Source organism: Dermochelys coriacea, chromosome 5 (assembly GCF_009764565.3).
Source record: "Dermochelys coriacea isolate rDerCor1 chromosome 5, rDerCor1.pri.v4, whole genome shotgun sequence".
Taxonomy (NCBI): domain Eukaryota; kingdom Metazoa; phylum Chordata; order Testudines; family Dermochelyidae; genus Dermochelys; species Dermochelys coriacea.
Window position 1 is genome coordinate 47479290 of NC_050072.1, and position 26202 is coordinate 47505491.

Sequence of the window (26202 nt, forward strand, 5' to 3'; positions counted from 1 at the left end):
GATTATAATGAATCACTTCCCTGAAGTATAACTTAGCTTGTATTTAATACTGAGTAGGTAAAGCACTGGGGTTGTAAGAAGTTTTACTTGAGTTCATACAGAAAAACAAAAATTCTTTAAGAAAAAAGTATCTGTTTGTTACATAAGGCAATTACTTGTCTGCAGTATCCCACATAATGGGGTTCACTAGTATAGATTGCCGGTATGTACAGGTGAATAAGTAGAATAAAATCTGCCTTGCATGTTAAGCAAGAACATTTTGACTGCATTGAAGTTACATTTTAAATCTTCTAAGAATAGAGATATTCTATAGCAAAGCTGTTTATATCATCCAGCACTTGGTGCAATCTACAAACCTACATTTTTCATTGTTCAGCTTTTTTGGAAACTGTTTCCTAATTGCAGATAAAACCTTCCATGCAATCAACCTTCAATCAAGTGAATTGAATGGCATAGTTTCATCGCATCAGTGTTATCAGTACATTTAGTTATAAATATAAAGCATTCTGAAAACCATTTAAATATTTAGACTCCCATTCAGAAGGATGACACTTGTCCTGTTCTGAGCGTGGTTATTTCCATTGCCAATCATCACAGACCAGTTCATCCTGGTTGTTACCAAGGCAATTCAATACCTGTTTTAAAAAACTATTAAATAAATACTGGCGTGGCTCTCTACCCTTGGAAAATGTCAGCCAATCTGTGATTAGTTGCCTTTTGAGTTTTAAATGCCGAGGACCTCATTGGTGGAACAAACAAGTAAATCGAAGGCAGTATGATGGAGCAGTCTTACAGTTGCATCACAATGCCAGAGATTTGAGTGTGGGATTGCTCATGCCCCTATTCTTTCCCAGCTCTGCTTCCTGTCTTGTTTTCTCAGGAACCAAAGTAGCAACCTGCTTTCCAATTGTGGTTTTAAAGCATTTCTACTGTGCTCTCTGCATTTAATAACCACTAAGGCCTCAATAAATACAGGAAGATAGACTTAATGTGCATTGATTTTTCACATGAGGAAAAGCTGCATCTGCAGCACAAAGAATGGCTTGTGGTTTTGTGCAAAATACACAATGATGTGGGGTTATATGAAAGCTTGATCAGCATGAGTCTGGAAGGCAACGTTAATCACAAGTGGTGAAGCAACAAGTGAATCGTGCAGTTCATTCCAGTCAAGTGCCAACAAACACCCCCCGTCATGCACTGTGTGTATAACACTCAGCAGAATTACTAGAGACATTTGTAGAGAATACTCCATGCCATAGCCCTCCACCTATAAAGTTAGTATTTCTTAGTACCAAGATCCTGAATGTACATACCTTGGAAGAAGATAATTCTAACTAAATTTTAATCTCTGAAAATAACCTAAGCTTTTATGTAAATAATATTGCTATTTTAAGGCCAAATATATTAGGTCTAGAAAACAGTGCTGGGTCCCATTAGAAAGTCAGAAATCTACCTTTAAACCCTGTAACAATGTTAAAGAAAGAGGCATTGAGTTGGGGAGTGCCACTCCACATCCTCTACTGAAAGTAGCAGGAACCTCCTCTCCTTGGCTTGGGAGAGCAGTTCTTCTCAACGGCTCCCCACATCTCTTTGGCTCTTCAGTTTCAGTATGCTTTAACCACTCCCTGAGTGTATAGCAGCCATTTTCATCCGTGAGCTGGTCCTGAGCTGTTGGAACCTAAATCTGTCAGTGGTCCTGTGCTTGCTGCTCATCTTGCAGGTCAGACCAGGGTAGTTCCAGGGGAAAATTCCGCCTTTGGGGAGGAAAGAAGTAAACATTTCTTAGGCAGTTTTTTTAACATGGTAGCCTGTTTGAATGTGCCTTCTAGGTTTGAAAATCTACTGGTGGTCCCAGTGATTTCACCTGCTCTGCCCAGTGATCCAGCTTCCCTGGGACTATATAATGCAAGGCGGTGATATCCATTGGTAAGATGGACCCCTTGTATAGTAAAAACTTCAGAAGGAGACTTAGAGAGAGGTTCCTCTCAAGACCAGTGGTTTTCAACCTTTTTTTATTTGCGGACCCCATTTCGAATGGAGATACAAACCTCTTTGGAAATCTTAGACGAAGTCTGTGGACCCCGTGGGTTTGTGGATCACAGGTTGAAAACTGTCATGATAGCTCTATCATCATTCCATTGGAACCCCTCCCAAATGAGCTGCAGGACTAGCCCCAAACCTGCCATGGCCATACACACACATTCTGTGGCTGCATTGGCTCTAGAGCTCTGGGGTAAAATCCTGGCCCTATTGAAGTCAATGGGAGTGTTGCCCTAGATATCAACTCAGTCTCCACCTCCCACTGACCACAGCAGTCGCTGAAAGAGGATTGGTGGGAGATGTAATACAGCTTGAGGCTGAGTCACCTCTTCAGTCGATCTTCACGGGGCTGGTAGGGGAAGCACATAGTTTCCCCATCTCGTGGCCTCAGGTAACAAAGAGCTGCCTTTCCTCCCACACAGATCCCAACCCTGCGGGGGCATAGTGCTGCAGAATCGCCAGTGGGGCAGATGAGATCTGGGGGCTGCAAGTGTGGAAGACACACCTGGCCCCATGTCATAAAGTGCATGGGTTTGTGATTAATTGCACACCATGTGTTAGAATCAAAACTCCAAAATACCTCATGTTAGGGTTAATGCCCTATACATATAAGATAGCCAATAATATGAGAGAAGCTGTGAAATGTTTGCCTCTCAGCATGTCTTCCAACCACGCAATAGCACTGTAGCAACATAGCAGTCTGGGACACTAGACAAATACTTTCATTTGGTTTGGAGGTACACAACTATTATTTAGTAATAGTGCCACAAGGAGTAGATAAAAGTAATATGCACTCTTAACATGTGACACTATATCTTGGGGGAGCACCCTGTAACCCTCATATTCATCATTTTTATATAATTGTGATATTTCATACAAAGCATGCCATGTAAGGTATCATGGGAAAGGTTATGATCTGCTGAAAGCCATTGTTCTAGCTAAATATGTATATAGTTAGTGCATATGAAGTTAGGAGACACCAGGGGAATTACTCACTTGCACAAGGCCAATCTTGCCTGGTGACTCAGCAATGCCCACCAGACATGCTTGGTCTTGTGTTCTCCAAGCATATGGAATCACAGGTGCAAACTTCTCATGGCGCCGGTGGGTGCTCGCGCCCCCCTCCATCCCTGCCCCACCCTCATTCCAACCCCTTCCCCAAAGTACCCGCCCCAACTCCGCCCCCTTCCTGCCCCATTGGACCTCTTCCCCAAATCCCTGCCTCTTCCCTGCCTCCTCCCCTGAGCGGATGGCATTCCTGCTCCTCTCCCCTCCCTCCCACAGCTTGTTACGCTGCAAAACAGCTGTTTCACGGCAGCAAGCGCTGGGAGCTAGAGGGAGAAGTGGGGAAGGCACGCTAAGGGGAGGAGGCAGAGGTGGGCAGTCAGGGAGCTGCCGGTGGTGCAGAGCACCCACCAATTTTTCCCCATGGGTGCTCCAGCTGGCACCTATGCATGGAGTGAGGATATAAAATAAAGGAAGGGGGCCTCATGGTTTGTCCTATATCTCCCCCACCTATGCTGAAGGCAACGAGAATCCTGGAGATGAGGAGACTGGTTCCCAGGCTAACAGGGAGAGCCTGTGTATGAACGACTGTAACCCTCCTGCAGCATCCAGTGGGGTGATAAAAACTGCTTAGTCCAGATATTGCCTAGTCTATGAAGATTGAGAATTTAGACTGCGTGCTTATTTTTTATTTTCCTTTCATAACTACTGTAATTGTTGCCTATCACTTATAATCACTTAAAATCTATCTTTTTGTAATCAGTAACCTTATTCTAATGTTTAAGATTACCAGTGAGTTTGTTTGAAGTATTTGGTAAATCTGCTCAGGTTAAAAAGGCTGTTGCATGTCCCCTTTCCATTGACGAAGTGGTGAACCAATTAATAAACTTGCATTGCTCAAGAAAGGTCTTGAACAGCACAAGATGGTATATTCCTGAGGTAGAAGTCTGGAAGCTGGTAGAATTTGGCTAGTGACTTGCTCTGTGTTAGTGGTTCTCAAACTTTTTTTTCGTGGACCACTTGAAAATTGCTGAGGGTCTCGGCGGACCACTTAATGATCTTTCCAAATGTTGTTTGTACTGTTAGCTATTATAAAGCACTTTGGATAAAACTGCTATATAAAAAAAGTTAATAATAATGTTTTTTTGTTCTTCAAATAAAAGCACACAACTCATATTTTAATATCAGTAGTCTTACCTTTCTAATGTGATGGATGTGCCCTCGCTCCCCTGCCGCAGCAGCCCCCGAGCTGGGGCTGGGAAAGAGGGGAGTCTCTTCTTCTCTCCCACACCGCAGCAGCCCCTGAACTGGGACTGGGAAGGAGGGGGGGTCTCTCCCCCAGCACAGCAGCCACAGAGCTGAGGGTGGGAAGGAGGGCCGTCTCTCCCTGGCAGCCGCAGCCCTGAAGCTGGGGAAAGTCACCTCTTTCTCTGGCCGCTGCAGCCCTGCACATCCCAAATTTCCCCCACCCCCTCTTCTCACCCCACTGCCCCCTCCCACCTACCCCCTATTCTCCCCAAGCCCACCACCTCACCTTACATGTGCATCTTCTCCAGGGTCCAGACACCTCATTAGTGGAGCCAATTCTGCGCAGCTCCACTAGTTAGGTGGGTGGCCCTTCATTCTCTTGTGTCAAACCACCAGGGCACGCACCTTAGAGGAAACTATCTGTGGACCACCTGAATGGAGCTTGTGGACCACAGTTTGAGAACCTCTGCTCTGTGTGATTCGTGAGTGGCTCTGGGAGCATTCATGCAATCTTGCTGGGTATGGAGCTCCATACTTTGATATACTGAGTGATAACAGCACCTGGAGGGGTTTGCTGCTTGTAAACCAGTAAGGCATTGGCCGAGACAACCAAGATTAGCAAATTAAGGGGACACAGTGGCCCCACAGTCCCAGGTTGCACCCTGGGGATCCTGTCACAGGGCTACATAACCGTTATTCAGTACTAGTGCCACAAGGACTAGAGAAAAGTAATGTGCACTCTTAACATTGGCTCAGTAATAAAACAGCACTTGCAGTACGAGAATATATCACTACTGCACTGTAAGCAACACTTACAATCCCAGGCTTTCAATTTAGACTTCATACCAAAACATTACAAATGCTGAAACAGTGAGCAGTAGAGTTCTTGTTCATATGGTAGCAGGGTGTTCTGGTGACTGCAGCAAAGGATGGTGCCAGGGCTGGCTATTATGGCTCGTTCTTTACACTGACTGTGTACACATGCTGTATAACTGCAAGGTTAATAAGTGCATGAATAGCCATATGTCACCCTTGTCTGTGGTCAGTGCAACATATGGTTGTCTCCTTGCTATTCAGATGGAATACTCTACTGGGCTGTGTAACTGGGCTGACTGGTCTACCTAGCCTATCTATATAGCATGGCATAGTAAAGTGCATTGTCCTGCATGTTGCTGGTGTCATTGTGCATACAGCCTCTAGGTCCTCTGGATACACCCCATAGGCACCTAATTGCCTTGCAGCTTGTATAACCATTTACATGCTTGCAAAGGAGGGTGTAAAGTACCATCAGCTCAGACACTTTCCACTCATGTTGATGTTAGAATGCTGCATTCACTTGGCATGGATATAAACTACTACATAATGTAAGAAGCAGCAGACAGTAGGCCCTCTATCCCCTTCTGTTGTTAGAGTATAACATTCTAGGTGTTCCTAGGATACACTGATACAAAGCATGATGGGTATCACACACACACACACACATAATGTGATTGCATTGTGAGAAAGAAAGGGCTACGTGGACACCTCTCAAGTATGGTTTTTGTAACAGATTCTGAAGAGGGTGTCATGATCTGGTTCCAAAAAGATAATTGTACTGTTACCCTTTTTGACACACACTGATAGCGGGAGTTCAGGGCCTTGCAGGTTGTTTCCACTAGAAGGAAAAATTGATGATAGAGACAGGTATTTTCTTTGATGCAATCTTGTTTATTTACAAAGACTATACACAAAATCCTGTCTCCCTGAACACTGTAGGAACAAATAGCAGGAGAAAGTTTCTTTGCTTCCTATTCCAAGCCTGCCTTTCCAGCCAGCATTCTATGCCCCAAAAGCTTTCTCTCGGGGCCACATTTCCAGCATTTCTGTTACTGTCAGCTTGGCTTTCTGCCTGCTTCAGTCTTCTCACACACCAGCTAAAAACCCTCTGCCCACATCTTGCTAATTCCTGGGCAGAATCACATGTGTTTTTGGTTAAGGCACTGCATGTACCTGTGTTTAGGACAAAAACTCCTGTTATTTCATAAAGGAGCCTAACTGTTTCTTACCACTACCTTAAGTGAGGGGCAGTGGTTACACCCACCTATTTCAATGATGATTCACCCAACCCACAACAGAATTTATAAATTCAGATCAGGGTTCCCAAAGTTAGGCTCCTATAGAAGTGTCAATTTTCAGAGATGCTGACACCTTAGCAGCTTCCACAGATTTCAGTGGGAGCAGATGAGTGGTTGATAGCTCTGAAAATCAGGACATTTGTTTAGGTGCCTAGATATGGATATAGGAGCCTAATTTTAGGGACCCACTATTAAAAATCTCAGCCATAATGTCACCAAGGCCTAAATTTAGTAGCAATAATTTCAAAGACATAAAGAATTAATCAAGAAGTGCTCCTGAGATACACTTGAGATGGAGCCTTATTTTTCTAAGGTAGGATAATTTGTGTAATACTGATATTTCAATATACTGTCACTCTTCTTGAAGCTTTGTACTTGGAATGGTAACTCAACATCCCCCTCTTATGGGTAGGTAAAGGTCCAGGGACAAAAATACCTGTATTTGTAGGCACTTATAGACACACTTTCCTCATAGTGCCCACTTCATTATCTTTACTGTTTAAGGTTTTTAATTAACTATTAAATCAGTGCTTACTGTAAGTCTTCATATGGGTATGCAACAGTGCAAACCGAATAATGTTACTTTAATGGTCCAGTTTTACAGTGACAGATGTCCAAGATTATCATTTCCAACAAAACAGAACAAGATTTACAAAGTTAACCAGAGAGTTAAACAGCTTCTCAGACAAATACAACATAAAATTTTGCCAACACTTTGAATGTATTTATTCATGTTTGGACTTGTGTAAGGAAAAGTTTCCATGCTACAAATGTTTTTATTAAAAACAAGTAATTAGAAATAAATAATAGTACATTTATAGTAATAAATAAGCAATCTTTGCACATACTAATAATGGATTTTCTATTATAAAACTGATGAGCATTCCACCATATTTTTTCTTTTTATGAGTGCATCTGATATAAAAAGATAAAGTTGCTGATTGAATTTGGTATTAATTTGTAGTTTTTATGAGTGCTCAAACTAGCTACACAGAGGATTTTTGCCTATGACCTTTTGAAATAATAATTATATTGGGAACATGGTCTTCTGTTCTCTTTATTAATTTTGGATACAATAAAGGAACCCAAATATTGCAACAAAAAAAAGTATTATGATAAATAGAAAGATTAACACATTAGGTCATTTTTCCTGATTGGTCATGGGAACAGCTGTTTAATATGAAAAAGATAAGGATGCTTATGCCATAGAAAGTTTGATAATACTAGTTAGTTAAAATTAAAAGTACATTGTTTATCAACCAAGACCATATTTTTGCTAGCAGCGTGAAAATGCTTTGAATGGTTTCTCAAATACTAGGGAAGCAGAACTCCTCAATGCTATTCTCCTTTCTGTTTTCCAATTCATATTGGTCAAGCTGATGATACTCAAATGACACACGATTAATATGCTTGCCACTGGACACCATTCGTAGTACAGTATTGTCACAGCCAATCTTCATTTGAGCTAATCAATGAAAAGATAGCGTTTTACATTGTTAGGAATTACTAAATACAAATGTCTAAATATATAGTTGAAAGTATCCATTCTTATATATAACTTTCCCACTATGATGAACTTTTCACCCAGCTGACTGTAGAATGATGACACTACTGAATACAAGTTAAATATTAACAAAATTAAAAAATAAAATTTTGTATTTTTATTATTAATTTGTAAACAGTTTGACCATTTCACCAAATGTTCTATTTACTAATACTAATTTCATATGTTATGTCCACCTGTCCTGTTTCTATGTCTATGCCCTGAAATGTATATGTATTAAATGCCATTGATAATAATATTTAAAGGAAACCATTCCCAACCACGGAGGTGTCATTAATAAACCATTTGTGAAATATTTCCTATTGAAAAAATGACAGTTTTTAGGTGCCAACACCAAGAAGTTTCACCTAATGTAAAAGGTGTGTTTAAATTCTAGTACAGCATGCCCAAATAGGGAATACTCACATTAGTCATGTTTTCTTAAGACAACACTCCATAGGAGAATTCAGGATAAGAGTACAATGAGCACTGTAACACAGTGAATGGGGGAGTATCAAAACAGATGTCTACTTCAATCCTGCCTCTTTTCATTACAACAAAGTAAAAGGGCAGGGGCACGCATTGGGGGAAGATGAATTTATCTTTAATAAGAGGAATTATGAACCAATCAGCCTAAATTCAATATCTGGAAAGATGCCGGAACAAATTATTAATCAATTTGTAAACACATGAAGAATAATAGGAATAGCCCAGCATGGATTTGTCAAGAACAAATCATGTCAAACTAACCTAATTTCCTTCTTTGATAGAGTTACTGGCCTAGTGGATAGGGAGGAAGCAGTAGACGTGATATATCTTGATTTTAGTAAGGGTTTTGACACAGTCCCACATGACGTTCTCATAAGTAAACTAGGGAAATGTGGTCCAGATGAAATTACTATAAAATGGGTACACAATTGGTTGAAAAATCATACTCAAAGAGTAGTTATCAATGGTTTGCTATCAAACTGTGAGAATGCGTCCATTGTGTCCTGCAGAAGTCTGTCCTGGGTCTGGTACTATTCAATATTTTCATTAATGATTTGGATAACTGAGTGGAATGTATGCTTATCAAATTTATGAATGACAGCAAGCTGTGTGGGGTTGCTAGCACTTTGGAGGACAAGACTGGAATTCAAAATGACTTAGTAACTTGGAGAATTGGTCTGCAATCAACAAGATGAAATTCAGTAAAGACTAATGCAAAGCATGGCACTTGAGAAGGAAAAGTCAAATGCACAAATACTAATGGGAAATAACTGGCTAGACAGTAGTACTAGAGAAAAAGATCTGGAGGTTATAGTGAATTACAAATTGAATACGAGTCAACAATGAGATGCCATTGCGAAAAAGACAGATGTATTAACAGGAGTGTTATATGTAAGACACAGAAGGTTACTCAGCACTGGTGAGGTCTCATCTGGAATATTGTGCCTGGTTTTAGGTATCATGCTTTAAAAAAGATTTAGGCAAATTGCAGAGAGTCCAGAGGAGAGCAATAAAAATAATAAAAGGTTTAAAAAACATGACCTATAGAGGAAAGGTTAAAAAAAGGCCATGTTTAGTCTTATAAAAAGAAGACTGAAAGGGGACCTGATAACAATTTTCAAATATGTTAAGGGCTGTTATAAAGAGAATGGTGATCAATTGTTCTCCATGTCTACTGAAGGTAGGACAAGACGTAATCAGCTTAATCTGCAGCGAGAAAGATTTGGGTTAGATATTAGGAAAAACTTTCTAACTAGAAGGGTAGCTATGCTCTAGAATAGGTTACCAAGGGAGGTTGTGAAATCCCCAGCATTGGAGGTTTTTAAGAACAGGTTAGACAACCATTTGTCAAGAATGGTCTCGGTTTATTTAGTCCTGTCTTAGTGTGGGGTGGATGGACTAGACAACCCCTTGAGGTTACTTCCAGCCCTACATTTCTATGGATAGCTGATTATTTACATGGTTATTCCACCCCTTTGATTTAGAGGCATCAAGAGATCTGTGTTTCCATGTTGCATTACCAATGAGTAAGGATATGATTCTGTCATGGATGTCATGGATTCCATGACTTTCTGGGTCCTCCATGACTTCTTCTGGGCAGGGCTGCTAGAGCAGAGGCTAGGGTTGGGTCAGCCCCCACCACAGGAGCAGTGGCGGGTCTGGAGCAGCTGCAAACCTTGGCCATCATGTGTTTGTCATTCCCCTATCCCAGGTATTTTTTAGTAAAAGTCAGGGACAGGTCGCAGGCTTCTGTGAATCTTTGCTTACTGCCCGTGACCTGTTCCTGACTTTTACTAAAAATAACTATGACAGAATCTTAACCTTACCAATGAGGGAATGTCACATTTTCCTTACTATTAACCTTCCCTCATATCAAAAGGCAGTGCAGACATATTCCTCATGCCTTCCTCAACACATCACCTTTGAAATATACATCTTTGTGCTATCCCTTTTTCAGAGCCCAAGCGTGTCCCTTTTAGGATGAACCTGAGCTCTAAGACGTGATGATTGTTCCTAAAGCTTTATAGCAGCACATTATGCTGAAACTTATCCATCCTGCTTCAAGTCAGTTCTACAGAATTTATGTTGTTGCTCATCTCTTTTCCCATTCTCTCACCTGTCCTCATTCCTTCCATCCTCACACCTTTTCTACGCTTGCTCCCACTCTTTTTCCATTTTCTTTTCCCCTGTGTTCTATTGTACCTTCTCCCTCTCTCTTTTTTCTTCCTCTGCATCTCTCCCCTTCACAGATCAATCCCTTCTCCCCTTCACTTTTTTCCCAGTTCCTGGTCTTCATCCTGTTAAGTCTTCTGTGCACTCAGAGTCCCCACTGAAGTCAGTGGAACTTCTCAGTATGGAGGTTCTACAGTACTGAGCTCTGTCTTTCTCATTGCTTCTCCAATTATTCTGCTGTATCTCTCCATATACCTGTGTTTTCCAAATACGCATTAGGAGTGGCATCAGGCCCCAAACCTTGTCAGAGCTCATTGAGCCTGTTATTAAACCCTGCTTTGTGATGAGCTTCCTGAGGAGGAGTTTGGCATTAACCTTTGTAGACCACTTCAAGAACTCAAAGTGGCCTTTTGTATTTGGAGGGAGCCTGAACCCACTGGCCTCCCAACCCTTCAGATTCATCCCAACAATTTAGCATTGTATGATTTCCCTTTCTCTCATTAACTGGAGCACTATTTCACAATGTATTCAAGAGCTGCCTTGGAAACAATATTACCCCATAGGAGCACTCAGCATAGGTTCAGTGACATTTTTTTTGTCTGAGACTTTAATTCTGTTTGCTCTGGTATAGAGAAGTTTTTTTCAAATGGTGGGTTGTGACCTCAAAGATGGATCATGAAAGGCAATTGGGGGGAGGAGGAGGAGATATCACGAGCTGCTGAATTACAATCTAAAGCAAAGAAAATCTCACTGCCCCATACATCCTTACTCATCACAATCAAGAGTTTTCTGTCAACTTCTCGAATCACATATCCACAAAAGTACATTATATAGGCTTATTATTATCCCACATACATTTTAATTCTTTCTTTTATAATAAATATAAGGAGACTGCAAAAACTTTTTACTTTGAATAACAGGTCATCAGCCCGAAAAGCTTGAGGTACGCTGATTTAGAGCTTTTCTAACGTCCAACATGTTAGAAGAAATTATGTAAGCAGTACATTTTTTCTTTCCAAAGGAAGAGAAGGCTCTTGGAACTAGAGCTGGGTGAAATTTTTAGGACAAAACTTTTTCATCAAAAAATGTAGATTCAGGTCGACCAAAACATTTAGCTAGTTTATACTGAATTCACCAAATTGTTTTGGTCCAAACAAAACAATCTGAAAAAATCAAAATGTTTTGTTTTGACATTTTTAATGAAACATTTTAATTATTCAATTCAAAATGACTTTGTTTTATATTTTACATCAAAGGTATACATGAGTTTTTAAAAGGTATTAAAAATCACCCTCAAATTAAACATTTCATTTTGGGTTGGTCAAAATATTTTGTTTGACCTGAAATGTACATTTTTAACTACTTTGGTTTGCCAAAATATTTTAAACATTTTGCTTTTGAGTCACCTTGAAATTATATATAATGTATATATTTTCAATTTTTCGGTTCAGTTACCAGACCAAAAAATTGCTTAATCACATCGCACTACTTGGGACTTTGAGTAACATACGAAGTACTCCTCCCCCTCCACTCAGAATTTGCCTGCCCTGTTTTGACCTTATCATGGTTGCTAGGAACATCCTTCTGTTGCAATCCTTATTGACTATGGACATATCTGTAATAAGAATTTTTTTTTAATTGAAGCTTAACCCTGCTGTGGTTTCTAGTCTGTCCTTAAGTTCTCCATCTAGGGGCTGTGATACAGGAAACCTAAAAACACTGGCTGAGCTCTTAACAGCTTTGATTCTCAGGTTCTGCTCCATATGAAGTACCCAAGCCTACCAGGAAATCAGATTTCTGCTGTACTCTACTGCTAATTAATTATGTTCTCAAGCACAAATTTAAAAAAAAGAAGTTCTCACCAGAACCATGAAAGGATTGGCACAGATCAGCTAGCGGGAACATCTTGGAGGGGTCTAATCCAGTTCCACCCAACAGCTCCACAAAATCTCCCACTCCTGCACAGCCCGTTGATGGTTTCTATAAAGACAGAGACAGAAAATACATTTTGAATATACTTAATACATTAAACAGTTATTTAGATATCATTTAAATCAATAGGAGTTTTGGGCACTCAGACCTGTAAAAATCAGGCCCCTTTTGGCCTGTTTAATGCTCTAATTTGAAGTTAGCAAATTTAATGTCCTTAAGAGACCATACAAGTAATCTATAGATGGATTTTGCCAATAGGAGTACCCAATTAAGGTTTTGAATCATGTTGGTTCTAACAAACCAAATCATCCTATCAAAAACAGTAAGATACTATAGCTGTGGTGCTGAAATATATTACCTTTTCAAAGTTTAGTTAATTAACAAATGTACTGCAATGAATTTTTGCTGCTAATATAATCCGAACTATAAATTCCACACACACATAGAGCTGTGTAAATAACTGACTTTTTGGTTCACTGGCAATTACGCAAAATAAAAAAATTAAAATGTTTCAAGTAGATCCTGAAAACAATTTTTTTTTTTTTTTTGCAAATTGAAAAGTCAAAAAAATTGTTTGGGGTCAAATGAAATTGTCAAAAAAATGTTTCATTCCAATGTTGAGAGAGAGTGTGTGTGTGTGTTTGTGTGTGCGCACGTGCCCCACTCTGTTTCATCATCCCATTACATTTCTAGGTAGTTGTCAGAGTGACATCTAACCAGGCTATGCTGTTCACTAAGTTAATTTACAATGAAAATATCAGGAGAGCACAACATTCCCCCTCCATTTTTCCCAAGTAGGGAGCATTGTGAAAGGAACAGAAACCCCATTTAGCTGACCTAAAATCCACTGGGGCAGGGTAAAAGAGGATTTTGGAGCCAACACAAGAGTCCCTTCCCTGCAATCCTGGGGAAACCCCTCAGTACATTTTGGCTTCTATGGACTGAGAGAGCTGGGGAGAGTCTCTTTCTGCAGCTTCATTGTCTTGGAAAACTGAGAAGATTTTCTTCTGTGGTTTAATGCTGACTGCCAGCGCTACCTTATACCAACTCCCATTCTGCTGCTTCAACCCATGGTAAGAGCTGTGCTCAGTTAGTTTCCCCTATTCCTTTTCCTGTTACAATCCCACATCTGCCTGTTAATGATTAAGTCACACTCATTTTGCATACCACCACATGCCAAATTGGTGCAAATTACATTTATAGGCAACTTCTGCCACCATTTATGTGATTGCAGGCCCAGAGACTTCAGTGAGACAAATGGGACTCTGTGTGGGACAAAAGAGGTGTGCATTTGTTGGCAGGATTGGATCCACAGGCATTTTCAGCTAGTTTATAATGGGTAAACTTGTTTTTTCACTTAGGACACCTACATTTATTGGCGTTTTTTTGCCCTGACAGTAACCTAAGAACTATGTTTGGGGGAACACTCTCTCTCCTTGGTCAGAGACAACCATGTAAATCCATGCAAGGAGGGTCAGTAAGGCAAGGTGATACTTGGGTACTAGTTTGAGCTGGATTCTCAGAGATTTAAGATATGCAGTTTATCTACTGAGTCACCCAGTCTCCCATAAATGTTCTCTTTTTTAAATTAAACTATCTCTGTGCCACAAACAAAACAGCAATGGTATAATCAATATATGATGAGTTTTTATGAAATAGCAATGGTATAATCAATATTTGATGAGAATTTATGAAGTGGTTAAAAATTATACTTCAAACTCCTCAGCCTGAACATTGCTGTTACCTGCATGAAATCCAATACCTTAGCTTTAATCATTTGCTGTTCTTTCCCATACATTGTTTATGGACAAATCTTGACCCTATGGTGCTTGACATCATGAAGCTGGACAGAAACCAGGCCCCTTGCCAGACTCCATAGGTATGGAACATTATTGAAAATCTTTGGGCAAAGGAGCTCCAGAGAGGCAAAGAGACCCTCCAAATCCATAGAGAGGCAAGCAGGTTCCTCCATAGCTCAGTGATGGAAGAGCATAAAGAGGCTGCACAACTTGAAGATTATCAGCTGGTAGTTCTACAAGGGAGTCAAGACAGGAGAAGTACCCCCTGGGACAAAGAAATCTGCCCCACTCCTTCCCCCAGTCTGCATGTTATGGGAGGGAAAGGTTCTTTGCAGCAGTGGGTGTTCTTCCTGTTCTTGGAACCCTTCAGAACTAACAGCGGCTTATTGTTAGGTTGTGGTGTACTCCTCTTAAGCTCCTTCATGGCTGAGCTGTGGAAGAACCTGCTTGCCTCTCCATGGATTTGGAGAGGCTCTTTGCTTGCTCTGGGCTTCCCTCCTACCATACTAATAGGCTTAAATTATAAATGGGTCTTCTTGGGAAGACCTGTTGTGGTCCAAATGGGTTACTATGATCTTCAGAAGAATCCAGTCAGCAGAGTTTCCCCTGGCTCAACTCAAGGTACTAATTTTATACCATTTCCATAGACTTCAAACCACCCCAGGTCCAATTCTGCAAGTTAAAAGTCCCCTCCACTTCTACTGAAATAAGAAGGGACAGAGGGTTCTCAGCACCTCATGGGACTGGGTCCATTTTAAATAGATTCCTGCTTTTAATGTCTGTCATACTAAACACACTCATAACTACAAAATATGTGTTATCCTTTTGCCTGTTTAGGACCATCACTACTTGCTGTGTCAAATGTAGATTGTATGCTCTTTTGAGCAGAAGCTTGGTTTCTTACGAGATGCCTAGCACATATAAGGGCACTCAACATATTAATAATCGTAAATATACAAATGACATTCTGTATAACCTCATTATCTATGCTACACTCCAGCTGAAGACATTACATTATTACGACACAAACAAACAACTCACCTTTAAATGGAGGCTATTTAAATGTCCCAGTAAAAGGTCAGATATTTTTATCACCACTGGATAGATTATGGAAAAACTACAGTTTCTGTGCTGATGAGGAATTACCATGGTAAACCTTCCAGTAGGGGTCTGAGAGATGACATTGCATGCTTTAGCACAGGAAAAAGATACAGCGTAATTAGTCACAATCTGCATACAGCATAGATGTAGACATCCAACTGCGTTCTAGACACTCTTGATGTAATTGCAGCTCACAGGCCAAACTCACAGGGCCAGATTCTGCCCCCTGGGACCTCTGCTGACTTCAGCAGAGTTATTTTGATTTACAGCTGGTGTAATCATGAACAGAAACTGGCCTGCAGGCCGTGTCATTACACTTCCAAAATAGGCCAGTCTGCACGCTTCACTGTATCCCATTTTCTCAAATAATGAATCCTATCAAAGAACAATTCATTTTATTACTATTTATTATAAATAGAATGCTGAAAAAAGATTCACTCAGCATTTCCTTTGGCTAGTACACGGTATTGTTCTCTAGCAATTGCCAGCATATCACTCAGAACGTAATATCACATGCCAAAGAACTTAAAGAAACTCCTTTTAGCTGAGTAATTTTAGACTACATCTACACTGTAGCTGTGGGTGTAATTAGAAGGTTTTGTAGATTATCTAAGCTACCTTTAATCTAGCTAGTCTGCTAAAAATAGCAGTGAAGACGCGAAGGCCCGAGGTTGTGGTTTAGGGTTTGTTTATTCTTACAGTTCTGTAGTGCTTACTGAAGACACTGCCTATGCCAACGGGAGAGCTTCTCCCATTGGCGTAGGTACTCCGTCTCCCCGAGAGGTTGTAGCTATGTCTACGAGAGAAGCCTTCCTGTCGACATAGTGGGTTAGGTCAGGATTTTCCACATCCCTGAGTGACATAGTTATACCAATATAAGTTTGTAGCATAGACCAGAGCTTAGCTATACTTGTGGGACATACAAGCCTGCCTGCCCTCCCCAGGTACATCCTTGCATTGCTAGCCCACACTGAAGCCTGCACCATCACATCCTCACTGCTATTTTTAGCAAGCTGGCTAGATTAAAGGTAGTGCGGGTACATATACATGAGCTGCAAATCATTCCCCTGACTACAATGTAGATGTAGCCTTAGACCTGATCCTGCAACTGACTCTGCCTGGGTTGACTCTTGAATCTTCATTGAGTCCAATTGACTTCAGTGTGGTTCTGCATAGGAGCAGGAGTTTCCTAGGGATTAAGACCTAGCTCTTTGGTCAGTATTAATAATAAGCTACATATTACATGAAGTCCACTAGTTACTATCTTACATTATGTATCTACTAAAACATTCATTGATAGCCAAGTTCTGCCCTCACTTACTCACACTGAAAGGGATCCCATTGAAACCAGAGAGGATGAATATTGGTTTTATTTTAAAATCTCCATTAAACTGATAGATTCAGCCATTACTGATGGCAGCTTACCTTGTGTCTCCGTGGTGCAGAGCAGCGATTGTTTTTGGCACACTTGTTTCTGCCATATTTAAGATCCTATATTTTCATTCCAAGGAATCTTTCACCTTTAAAGAAGATTTATTCTAATGTATGGCTCAGACATTGCCCCTAGATCCACACAGAACCCACTGTGTGCAGCTCACCTCCCACACTGCTCGATCCTGCAGGGGACCCATGCTCTGGTTTCAGGGTCCACCATATGGAGCAGAAGGAGACTGGATGGGCTGAAGAGAGAAATGAGTGAGACCGGGGGATCCAGGTCTCCCCTTATCCTGGCCATGGGTGTTGTACTGTCATTTCCTCAGAACAGTCACAGGCAGGGGAAGGCTCCAGAGGAACCATGCTGCAGAGAAGCGGCGCCTGGTATCAGAGCCCGCATGGAAGCACAAACCTCCCAGAGATCATCCAGATTTGGGGTCAGCCTTTCATATGGGGAGGGAGGAGATTAAACCCCACCCTTTCCATGGGGGATCCTCACAGAGAATTCCTTCCTCTGAGTTTCCTCCCATGCACAGGATAGTTTGGGCCTAGAATATAAAGTACGGCATATTCAGTGTGGGTAAGGGTGGCAGAATTGCACTCTGAGTTAGAAGAAAAGGAGTACTTGTGGCACCTTAGAGACTAACAAATTTATTTGAGCATGAGCTTTCGTGAGCTACAGCTCACTTCTTCAGATGCATGCAGTGGAAAATACAGTGGGGAGATTTATATACACAGAGAACATGAAACAATGGGTGTTACCATACACACTGTAATGAGAATGATTAGGTAAGGTGAGCTATTACCAGCAGGAGGTGGGGGGGGACCTTTTGTAGTGATAATCAAGGTGGGCCATTTCCAGCAGTTGACAAGAACGTGTGAGTAACAGTGGGGGGGGGGAGGAATTAAACATGGGAAAATAGTTTTACTTTGTGTAATGACACATCCACTCCCAGTCTTTTCAAGCCTAAGTTAATTGTATCCAGTTTGCAAATTAATTCCAATTCAGCAATCTCTCATTGGAGTCTGTTTTTGAAGTTTTTTTGTTGAAGAATTGCCATTTTTAGGTCTGTAATCGAGTGACCAAAGAGATTGAAGTGTTCTTTGACTGGTTTTTGAATGTTATAATTCTTGACGTCTGATTTGTACATTGGCCAAACTGGACAGTCTCTATGTAAAAGAATAAATGGACACAAATCTAAGGTGCCAAAGTACTCCTTTTCTTTTTGCGGATACAGACTAACATGGCCGCTACTCTGAAACCTGTCACTCTGAGTTAGCATGTTTATCAAATGAATAGTAACTGGACTGGGTTGAATAGTAACTGGGTTGACAAATAAATTGTTTGCTGAATTTTGTTTTGAGTAAATATTTTTCATTTGGTCAGTTTATAGACCTGTGCAAATCATTTAAAAACACTGCCATAGAGAAAATTCACCACGTATTTCAAATAACATATTTGAATATTATATTTGAATATTTGAATATTTTTTCTCATTGCCTACCCAGCTCTAGTCATTTGCCAAATTTAAGATCCTTAAAGTAATACCATTTACTCTTATTGGATATATTAACGTTATAGATTGGAACAAATCTTTGAAATAAAAATTCCTTGGATCTTACATATAGCAGGCATTCTTAAAAAATCTCTCGTATTTCACTGACTTTCTCTCTTAATGTGAGACACAAGCTTAGCCTATATCAGTACTTTCTGAACCAGGTCCTCAGCTGGTATAAATTGTCATAGCTCCATTGAACAATGTCACTTTACAGCAGCTAGGAATCTGATCCTTTAAGTCTATCGATTTACAGAAGACTTCAAAACGATTTCAGAGAGAGTGGTTTTAAGTTTACCAGCTTCTTTTCAACTGTACTGCTTCATGATAATTGGTTCTTTTTGGTTCCTAGTCCAAATGTAGCCCATCTGACAATCCAAGTGGCAATATGAAAATCAGACTTACGGAAGAGGTTGGCATTTTTCTTTATTGTAAATGTAAATCCATTCCCAGGTTCCTGAATCCTGAAGAAGATCATTGCCACATTCTGGGATGACCTGATGCTCCTAAGGATGTTGCCGCTTTTGCAAAAATCTATATATCTTTCTGAAGTAGGGAGAGGATGGTCCAAAGAACTAGGAAACTTCTCACCTTTGAGTATCCAGCCATCAAACACCTACAGGGGTTCAGTGATTCAAAGAACAGTTCAGGTTTGTTACCATTCTGTCAGCAGTCTCCAGACATGTCAAAGATTACAGAGTGTAAAAGATGTAAAAGAGGCTCCAGTTTAAAGTTTCCTCTAAAGGTGGAGTTTGAGAGTGAGATTTCAAAAGCACATAAGGGAATTAGGAACACATGACCCATTTATTTTCAGTGAGCTCCTAACTCCCCAGGATGGCTTTGAATAGCCAACCCTGAAACTGATCCTTCCCACAATGATGCCACTTCAAAAAGAAATACAAACTTGCATTTTACAAATCCTTGGCAAAATCCAACCCCTTCCCCTCATGTTTAAACACTAAAGGGATTAAAAACCAGTCCTTCCTGATATTTTTACAGAGGGTCTTATGTTTTTCAGACCCCTCTGCCTTCACAAGGCAGTGCTTATGACCTTGATATATCTCATAATGCTTTGTGCTCCTGGAAATAATATCAGATCTCATGGGGGATCAATTTTAAAAAATGCTGAAAGATAACATTATATTTTGCATGGTGGCAGCTGACAGAACAATGCAGCTTCACAGTCAACATCCATTCTCCGAAGCTTCCTGCCTGGCTTTGCTGCCCTGTCTGATGCTTCTCCCCACCCTCTGTGCATCCTATCTGTCTGCTTCCAGAGCCCTGCTACCACGTCTTTCTCTCTGGTTCCATAGCTATGCCCTTACCAACCCCTCACCCTTGCTGAATCCATCTCACCTATCCTTCCCCCTCGCCCCAAAGAGCCTTCCAGTTACCTGTGGAGATTTGACAGCCACAGTTTCAGTCCAACAAACCAGGAAAGTTTGAGTGAGATTCTGAGGAACTGCGTGTGTGCTATGTTGTGGGTGGTTGTGTGTTGGCGGTGAGGAGTCTGTGAATGCACTTGAGCACTCTAATCTTCTAGGAGTAAGGTCTGTGAATGAAGTCTGGTTGGGATTCTGATGCTGCTTTACCTGGTAATCACCTTGTTTTTTGTTGGTTGTGCTGGGAGGAAAGGCACTTTTTCAGCCTTATCAGCAATTTAACAAACTTTCTTGTGTGGGTAGGTATTGGTTCCACATCAAAAGCACAGAAACGCAGCTGTATTCTAGGTCAGAGAGTGACTAAGTATTTTAAGATTATACAGAGTTCTAGCCTGCAAACTCTACTTGCAAGAAGATGAACTGCTTCCATGAATAAAGGTTTTCAGAATGATGTCCTTAGATAGTAAGATCCTATTTATACTTCAGGGGCATGTACCATGTGTTCATATTATTTACATGCATATTATGGCAGCCACAGAGGAGTCAGCCAGATCAGTTCTCATTGTGCTAGGCCCTGCACAGATGCCAAGTAGTAGACATTCCCTGATCCAAAGAGTTTACAATCTAAACAGATAACACAGAACAGGTGGGTGAGCAAAACAAGTGGATGGCGGGATGGGATAACAAAAATAATATGCTAGCTGGTCCTTGGCCAATGAATAGCAATAATCCCAATTTGCCACCTGCCTCGCTCTTATTCTTGTTATCTTCTGTCTTGCTCAGTGCTCTTCATATCACATGTACCTAAAAATAATGCTTATGTTAGTGATCATCTTCTTGGTAATTGCTACAAGTAGATCTCAAATTATAATCTTAATCCAGCAATACCAAACAGACTCAACTAGTAGTGGATTTGTTGATTTTTTTGATACCAGGTGTTTAGTCCAAAACCACCAATGAAATTAGAAGGATCTGTGTTTCTATATTCTCTGTGGTTAAAAGAAAGTAACTGCTGATGTTTCAGTCAATGCATAGAAGATAAGTGCATGTATTTTATGTTTAGGCTGTGCTTTTCCCAGGGCTAGTGTTGGTTGTATTTAATGAGGGGAAGATGGAGTGAGAATCCCATGGTTTAAAACTATCATTTTTTTTATTATTCTTCCATTATTATTACTGTTCCATTATTGCTAAGCCAAGCTTTTGACTGACGTCATCTAGCATCAGTGTCAAACATATGTCACCATCTCAACCTCTAACTATTAATTACTTTGATGCCTCTGCCTTTTTCCACTTGGAATGTTTTAATGCTTGTTTTTAATTGGATAGAAGACATTCCTGAGCCCTGGCACTTCATCTTGAAAATTCAGCATGATAAATCTTCCATGAAGAATTCCTGCCAGTATTACTGCTTGTGCTAGGCCAGACCTTTTTCTTTCTGTGTCTTTCCTTTTAATGAGGGAGACATGGTAGGTGAGGTAATATTTTTTATTGGACCAAGGGTACAAGTTTTGGAGCTTCACAGAGCTCTTCTTCAGGTCTGGGGAAGGTAACCAGTGTGTCCCAACTTGTATTTAGCTTAGGCATGCTGTTAACCTTCCCCAGAGCTGAAGAAGAGCTCTTTGAAAGTCCAGAGCTTGTACCTTTCACCAACAGAAGTTGGTCCAATAAAAAATATTACCTCATTCACTTTGTCCCTTTCTCATCCTGAAACCAACTGAGCTACAACATTTCCTTCTCATCTCACTCTGAGGCTTGTGCTGACCATGAAAGAACATGACAGTAAACATGGCATCAAATTTGCCCTTACAGTGTTCTGGGAAAATTTGTGAGAATACTATTTGTCAGAGCCAGAACAAATTAAGTATCCACACTGCAATTAGCTTAACTGAGCAACTACCCTTTGAGCCCTGATTCACTTGTCTTCTCATTGCTTTTACTCAGCAAGCCATTACATGCTTCAGTGGTTTTCATGTAGAGCACTTAGACGCTAAGGGCCAGATCCTGCAAGCATTTAGTGAGGAATCCTTCTGCTTACAGGGAAAGGCTTTCTTACCTAAGGATCAGGCCTCAGATCTTCTAGAGCAGCAAATCCTTATCAAGTGGCTACATGTGGGTGTTAGAATATAAGCAGGTAAAGCTGTTTGTAAGAATTGTGAAACTCAAAGTGTAGGTTGAAAGAAAATCCACAAAGGCCTGTAGTGAAGTTCTGTCTGAATTTTTCTGGCTCCGCAGAAAAGGTCCAGTGTTAAATGCCATGGCTCCACAGGAAGTCCCCAGTATCACTTCTCCCCTCCCCTATCATCACTCACTGGCAATGTGATCTCTGTGGAGATCCCAAGATGGGAGAGACTACAAAGGAATAATACAGCAGGGAACTGTATTTCCATGGGGAAGTCAAAAGTCCAAGGCCTGACTTGGTTCATTCCACACCTCCTCCTTGTTTCCTGTCCTCATCCACAGACCCCTGCCGGGAAAGATGGGATCTGCACGGGTAGAGCCCCTTCCCATGTTAAGATTAGGGGGCACCATGAGGTCATGACCCAGGCACTTTGAAGCCTCCCTTGGTCTCATTAACTGAATTAAGTACTTGGTTTCAGAGTAGCAGCTGTTTTAGTCTGTATCCAAGAAAAGAAAAGGAGTACTTGTGAAACCTTAGAGACTAACAAATTTATTTGAGCGTAAGATTTCGTGAGCTACAGCTCACTTCATCAGATCCGATTGAAGTGAGCTGTAGCTCATGAAAGCTTATGCTCAAATAAATTTATTAGTCTCTAAGGTGCCACAAGTAATCCTTTTTTTAAAGTACTTGGTGAAAGTTTCTCCCTGGTGTAAGGCCATTGAAGTCAAAGTTTTCCAGGGACGTTTTCTTAGTTCTGAAATATAATTGACCATGAGTCATGGAGTTCATTCTGTTTAAAGAGAACGCCATGGAAAGCTCCATTGGAGCCATTTAAAAGAAAGAAAGCACCGAGCCCCTCATCAGTAAACTAAAGCGAAATGCTTGTGCAGTGAAAGTCCTCTGAGAGCTACAGTAATATCAACAGCATTGGTAAAAAGAAAAGGAGGACTTGTGGCACCTTAGAGACTAACAAATTTATTAGAGCATAAGCTTTCGTGAGCTACAGCTCACTTCATCGATACAGCATTCGTGTGATTCTTCGTGTTACAAAAGCAACAACAAAGCAACACTAACGAGGCTAACTGGGCTTCTCTTTAAAACCGATCACATGAAAAGAGGGAGGAAGAAACAGCCAGGGGTCCTCTGTGAAAGTTCTGAAACCTTTGCAGGGCAAAAAGAAAAGGAGTAAGGAGTACTTGTGGCACCTTAGAGACTAACAAATTTATTATCAAGTTGCAATGGGGGAGGTTTAGATTGGATATTAGGAAAAACTTTTTCACTAAGAGGGTGGTGAAACACTGGAATGCGTTACCTAGGGAGGTGGTAGAATCTCCTTCCTTAGAGGTTTTTAAGGTCAGGCTTGACAAAGCCCTGGCTGGGATGATTTAACTGGGACTTGGTCCTGCTTTGAGCAGGGGGTTGGACTAGATGACCTTCTGGGGTCCCTTCCAACCCTGATATTCTATGATTCTATTCTATGATTCTATTAGAGCATAAGCTTTGCAGGGCAGTTTAACAAGCAACTCCGCCTGCATCGTGATCAGATCTTACAGGGGGAGAGTTTCAGAAACGCCTGAGGGGGTTAGGAGCACAAGTACCAATGAGAGTTACTTTTTAAACCTCTGAAACACACACACACACACACATATATTTCCGCTCCATCCCCCTCCCCCCCCCCACCCATAAATGCCATGTCCTGTGCCTGGTTAGTATATGGAGGACGGGGGTATCACCAGGAGTTGCCAGCCTCCTACCTTCAGGAAATCTCCCCCTGGGCAGTCAATATTGACGAAGTCATAGTCTATTGTGATGAGCTCCTCGGGGTCTCCTATGAAAAAAGCGGCACAGTGCAGCTGGGGCTGCTCGGCGATGAAGGTGAACTGCCCCTCCACGCTCAGCATGTCAATGCACCCTGGAGAGACAGAGGCTGCATCTCAGCGCCGCTCCCGTGCCCAGCTCCCTCTGACCGTGCTGCAGAGAGACACCCCCGGCCGCCGCCCCCCCCCCCGGGGAGAGCTGAGCTGGGGGGAGTCGGAGGCTGCCCGGGCTCAGACCTCCATGCCCGGGGCCCAGCCTGAGCGCCCCATCTCCCCCTCCCTTCGGCCAGGAGCGTCCTGCGGAGCCCACGTCACGCGTGTCTGACTTCTCACCTCGGCGGGTCCCCCAGCTCGGACCCCCCGCTCTGAGCTCTGCCCCCTTAGCCGAGAAGCGAAGAAACTCACGGAGCGCCCGATGGTAGAGCGGCCTGCCTGCCAGCTCCCGCTTCAGGTCTGCGCTGAGGAGCAGAAAGGGCTCGTCCTCCCCAGCACCCCGCGCCTGGGGGAAGGAAACGCTCGGGCAAGAGGAGCCTGGGCCAAGGGGGCCTGGGCGGACGGCAGCAGCCCTGCCTCGCCCTGCGGCCCCCCCCCCCCCCGACACAGGTGTCCGCGAACGGCATCCCGCCCCCCTCCACAAATGGGCCCGCGCGGACAAAGCTGGGTCTGAAACGTCCCGCCTGCCACGGCCTAAGGCAGCCAGCGGCAGCCGGGAGCCGCGCTGGGGAGAGGGCGCGAGCAATCCGGATGCACGGTGAGTCTCTCAATCCCTTAGCCAAGCTGCCGGGCGGCTGCGGGAAGGGGCACTAGCTGGGGGAATGGGGAGAGGACCTGCTGCCTTTAAGGTTACCTCCAGGCTGCCCCGAAGGGTTTGGAAGGGAGTGGGAGGGGTAGCGGAGGCAGACACGGTGCCCTAACCCTGGAACTGCGAGTTGGAGGAAGGCTGGAGAAGCTGTGATAGGGGCCAGTTGCATCGCTCACCTCTAGGTATCTGGCTTCCCCCTTGAGGGCTGCCAAGAAGATCAGGATGCAGTGGCACTGAAGTCTGAAAGCAGAAGCCATGCTGGCACTTCCTCTCTGGCCCCTGACTCTCTCTCACTGTCTAAGTTTTCTTTCTTGCCTGTGCTGATCGGCAGCAGCCTGTGGGGTTCCTTTGACAGACCCTTTTTATAGAGCTGTTGGGAGGGGAGGCACTTGGTCCCTGTACTGCTAGGAATTCAGTTACCATGGGTTACCCTATCTCAGTGACAAAGTACGTGGGTATGACGAGGGTCCAAATCACAGCCACAAATTTCCAAGCCAGTCTAGCTCTTCTCATTGGCAGCTGTCTTTTCTACTTACCTGTCTGGCATAGTTAAACAGCTACAGGGAGAAGCGCACTGTCCCTCTGCACCTACTAAATGCTGGACTGATAGTTAGAATTAGCCCAACTATCCAAAGGCAACGCAGGAAACAAAGAGCCTCCCCGCATCCCTCTCCCCTTGCATGGAATTTCACAGGAAAGGCAGCAGCAGCATCCCACACTGAACTAGAACCTGTTCATACGCTATGTTAACTGGACCCTCTGACTTCAGGGGTGTCTGCAATGCTATCAGTGCCTATAAGCAAAAAGAAAAGCAGTACTTGTGGCACCTTAGAGACTAACAAATCTATTAGAGCATAAGCTTTCGCGAGCTACAGCTCACTTCATCGGATGCATTTGGTGGAAAAAAAGCTCTTACCAATGGTTTGCTAGACTCTGAGATGCTTTGCATAGTGTTATATGAACATGAATTGATTATCCCTCACAATGCCCTTGTGGAGAAGGTAGATAAATGGGGTCTTCTCTCCTAGAGATGTTTCAGAGTAGCAGCCGTGTTAATCTGTATCCGCAAAAAGAACAGGAGGACTTGTGGCACCTTAGAGACCAACAAATTTATTTGAGTATAAGCTTTCGTGAGCTACAGCTCACTTCATCGGCTGTAAAAGCAGGTGCATACTGCGTAGAACAAGGTCTCCAGCAGCAGCCAGGGACCTCTTCCTTCCCTCCGCTGCCTCTCTTGGTTTCGGGGCAGCTCCTATGGGCAACAGGCTCCATATGATTTCCCCCAGTCACAAGGACTCAGTGGAGGTAAAAGCAAGGGGGGGGAGGGCAGAGCAAGTCCCAGGAAGCAGCAGATTCCCCCAGCAGCACACTCATTAGGAGTTGTCCATTTGAAGGGAATTATGTCATCAGAGACAATAGTTTGAAGTTCTTTACTAATCACTGAAATTCAAATTAATTTCTTTATTAAGTGTCACACAATTCCTATTTTATGGTTTACTTTCATGTTACCTGTTTCTTCTTATCTTCTGTATTTAAACCTACGGTTTTGTGTTGCATCAAAAATCTTCATAAAGAAATATAAACCGATAAATTGTCTCCCCATGTTTTGGTCTCTCCAAAAATGGCGTGTTTCTAACGTCTCATGCATA

The 26202-nt window shown here is 42.2% G+C and overlaps 1 protein-coding gene across 2 annotated transcripts; it reads right to left on the reverse strand.

The window, feature by feature from the left end:
* Window positions 1-204: 204 nt before the first annotated feature.
* LOC119855908 (corticotropin releasing hormone binding protein) lies at window positions 205-24908 on the reverse strand. Of its 2 annotated transcripts, none has more exons than XM_043515093.1 (7): window positions 24730-24908; window positions 24157-24250; window positions 23689-23846; window positions 18839-19049; window positions 15384-15532; window positions 12474-12591; window positions 205-1754 (listed from the first exon to the last, which is right to left on the reverse strand). In XM_043515093.1, the coding sequence occupies exons 1-7, from the start codon at window positions 24808-24810 to the stop codon at window positions 1615-1617; spliced, it is 951 nt and encodes a 316-aa protein (XP_043371028.1). In that variant the 5' UTR covers window positions 24811-24908; the 3' UTR covers window positions 205-1614. The 2 variants fall into 2 exon arrangements, with proteins under 2 accessions (XP_043371028.1, XP_038258764.1); XM_038402836.2 differs by lacking the exon at window positions 205-1754 and adding an exon at window positions 5993-7872 and having other exon boundaries at window positions 24730-24907.
* Between the last annotated feature and the right edge of the window lie 1294 nt (window positions 24909-26202).

Excerpts from the sequence above, each read along its gene's own strand:
- LOC119855908 (XM_038402836.2), bottom strand. The coding sequence starts at position 24,810 with ATGGCTTCTGCTTTCAGACTTCAGTGCCACTGCATCCTGATCTTCTTG. Across the intron at positions 15,533-18,838 it reads GAAAAATGCCAACCTCTTCC|CATGCAATGTCATCTCTCAG; the intron begins GTAAGTCTGATT and ends CCTGTGCTAAAG. Across the intron at positions 7,873-12,473 it reads CCAATCCTTTCATGGTTCTG|CTCAAATGAAGATTGGCTGT; the intron begins GTGAGAACTTCT and ends TTCATTGATTAG.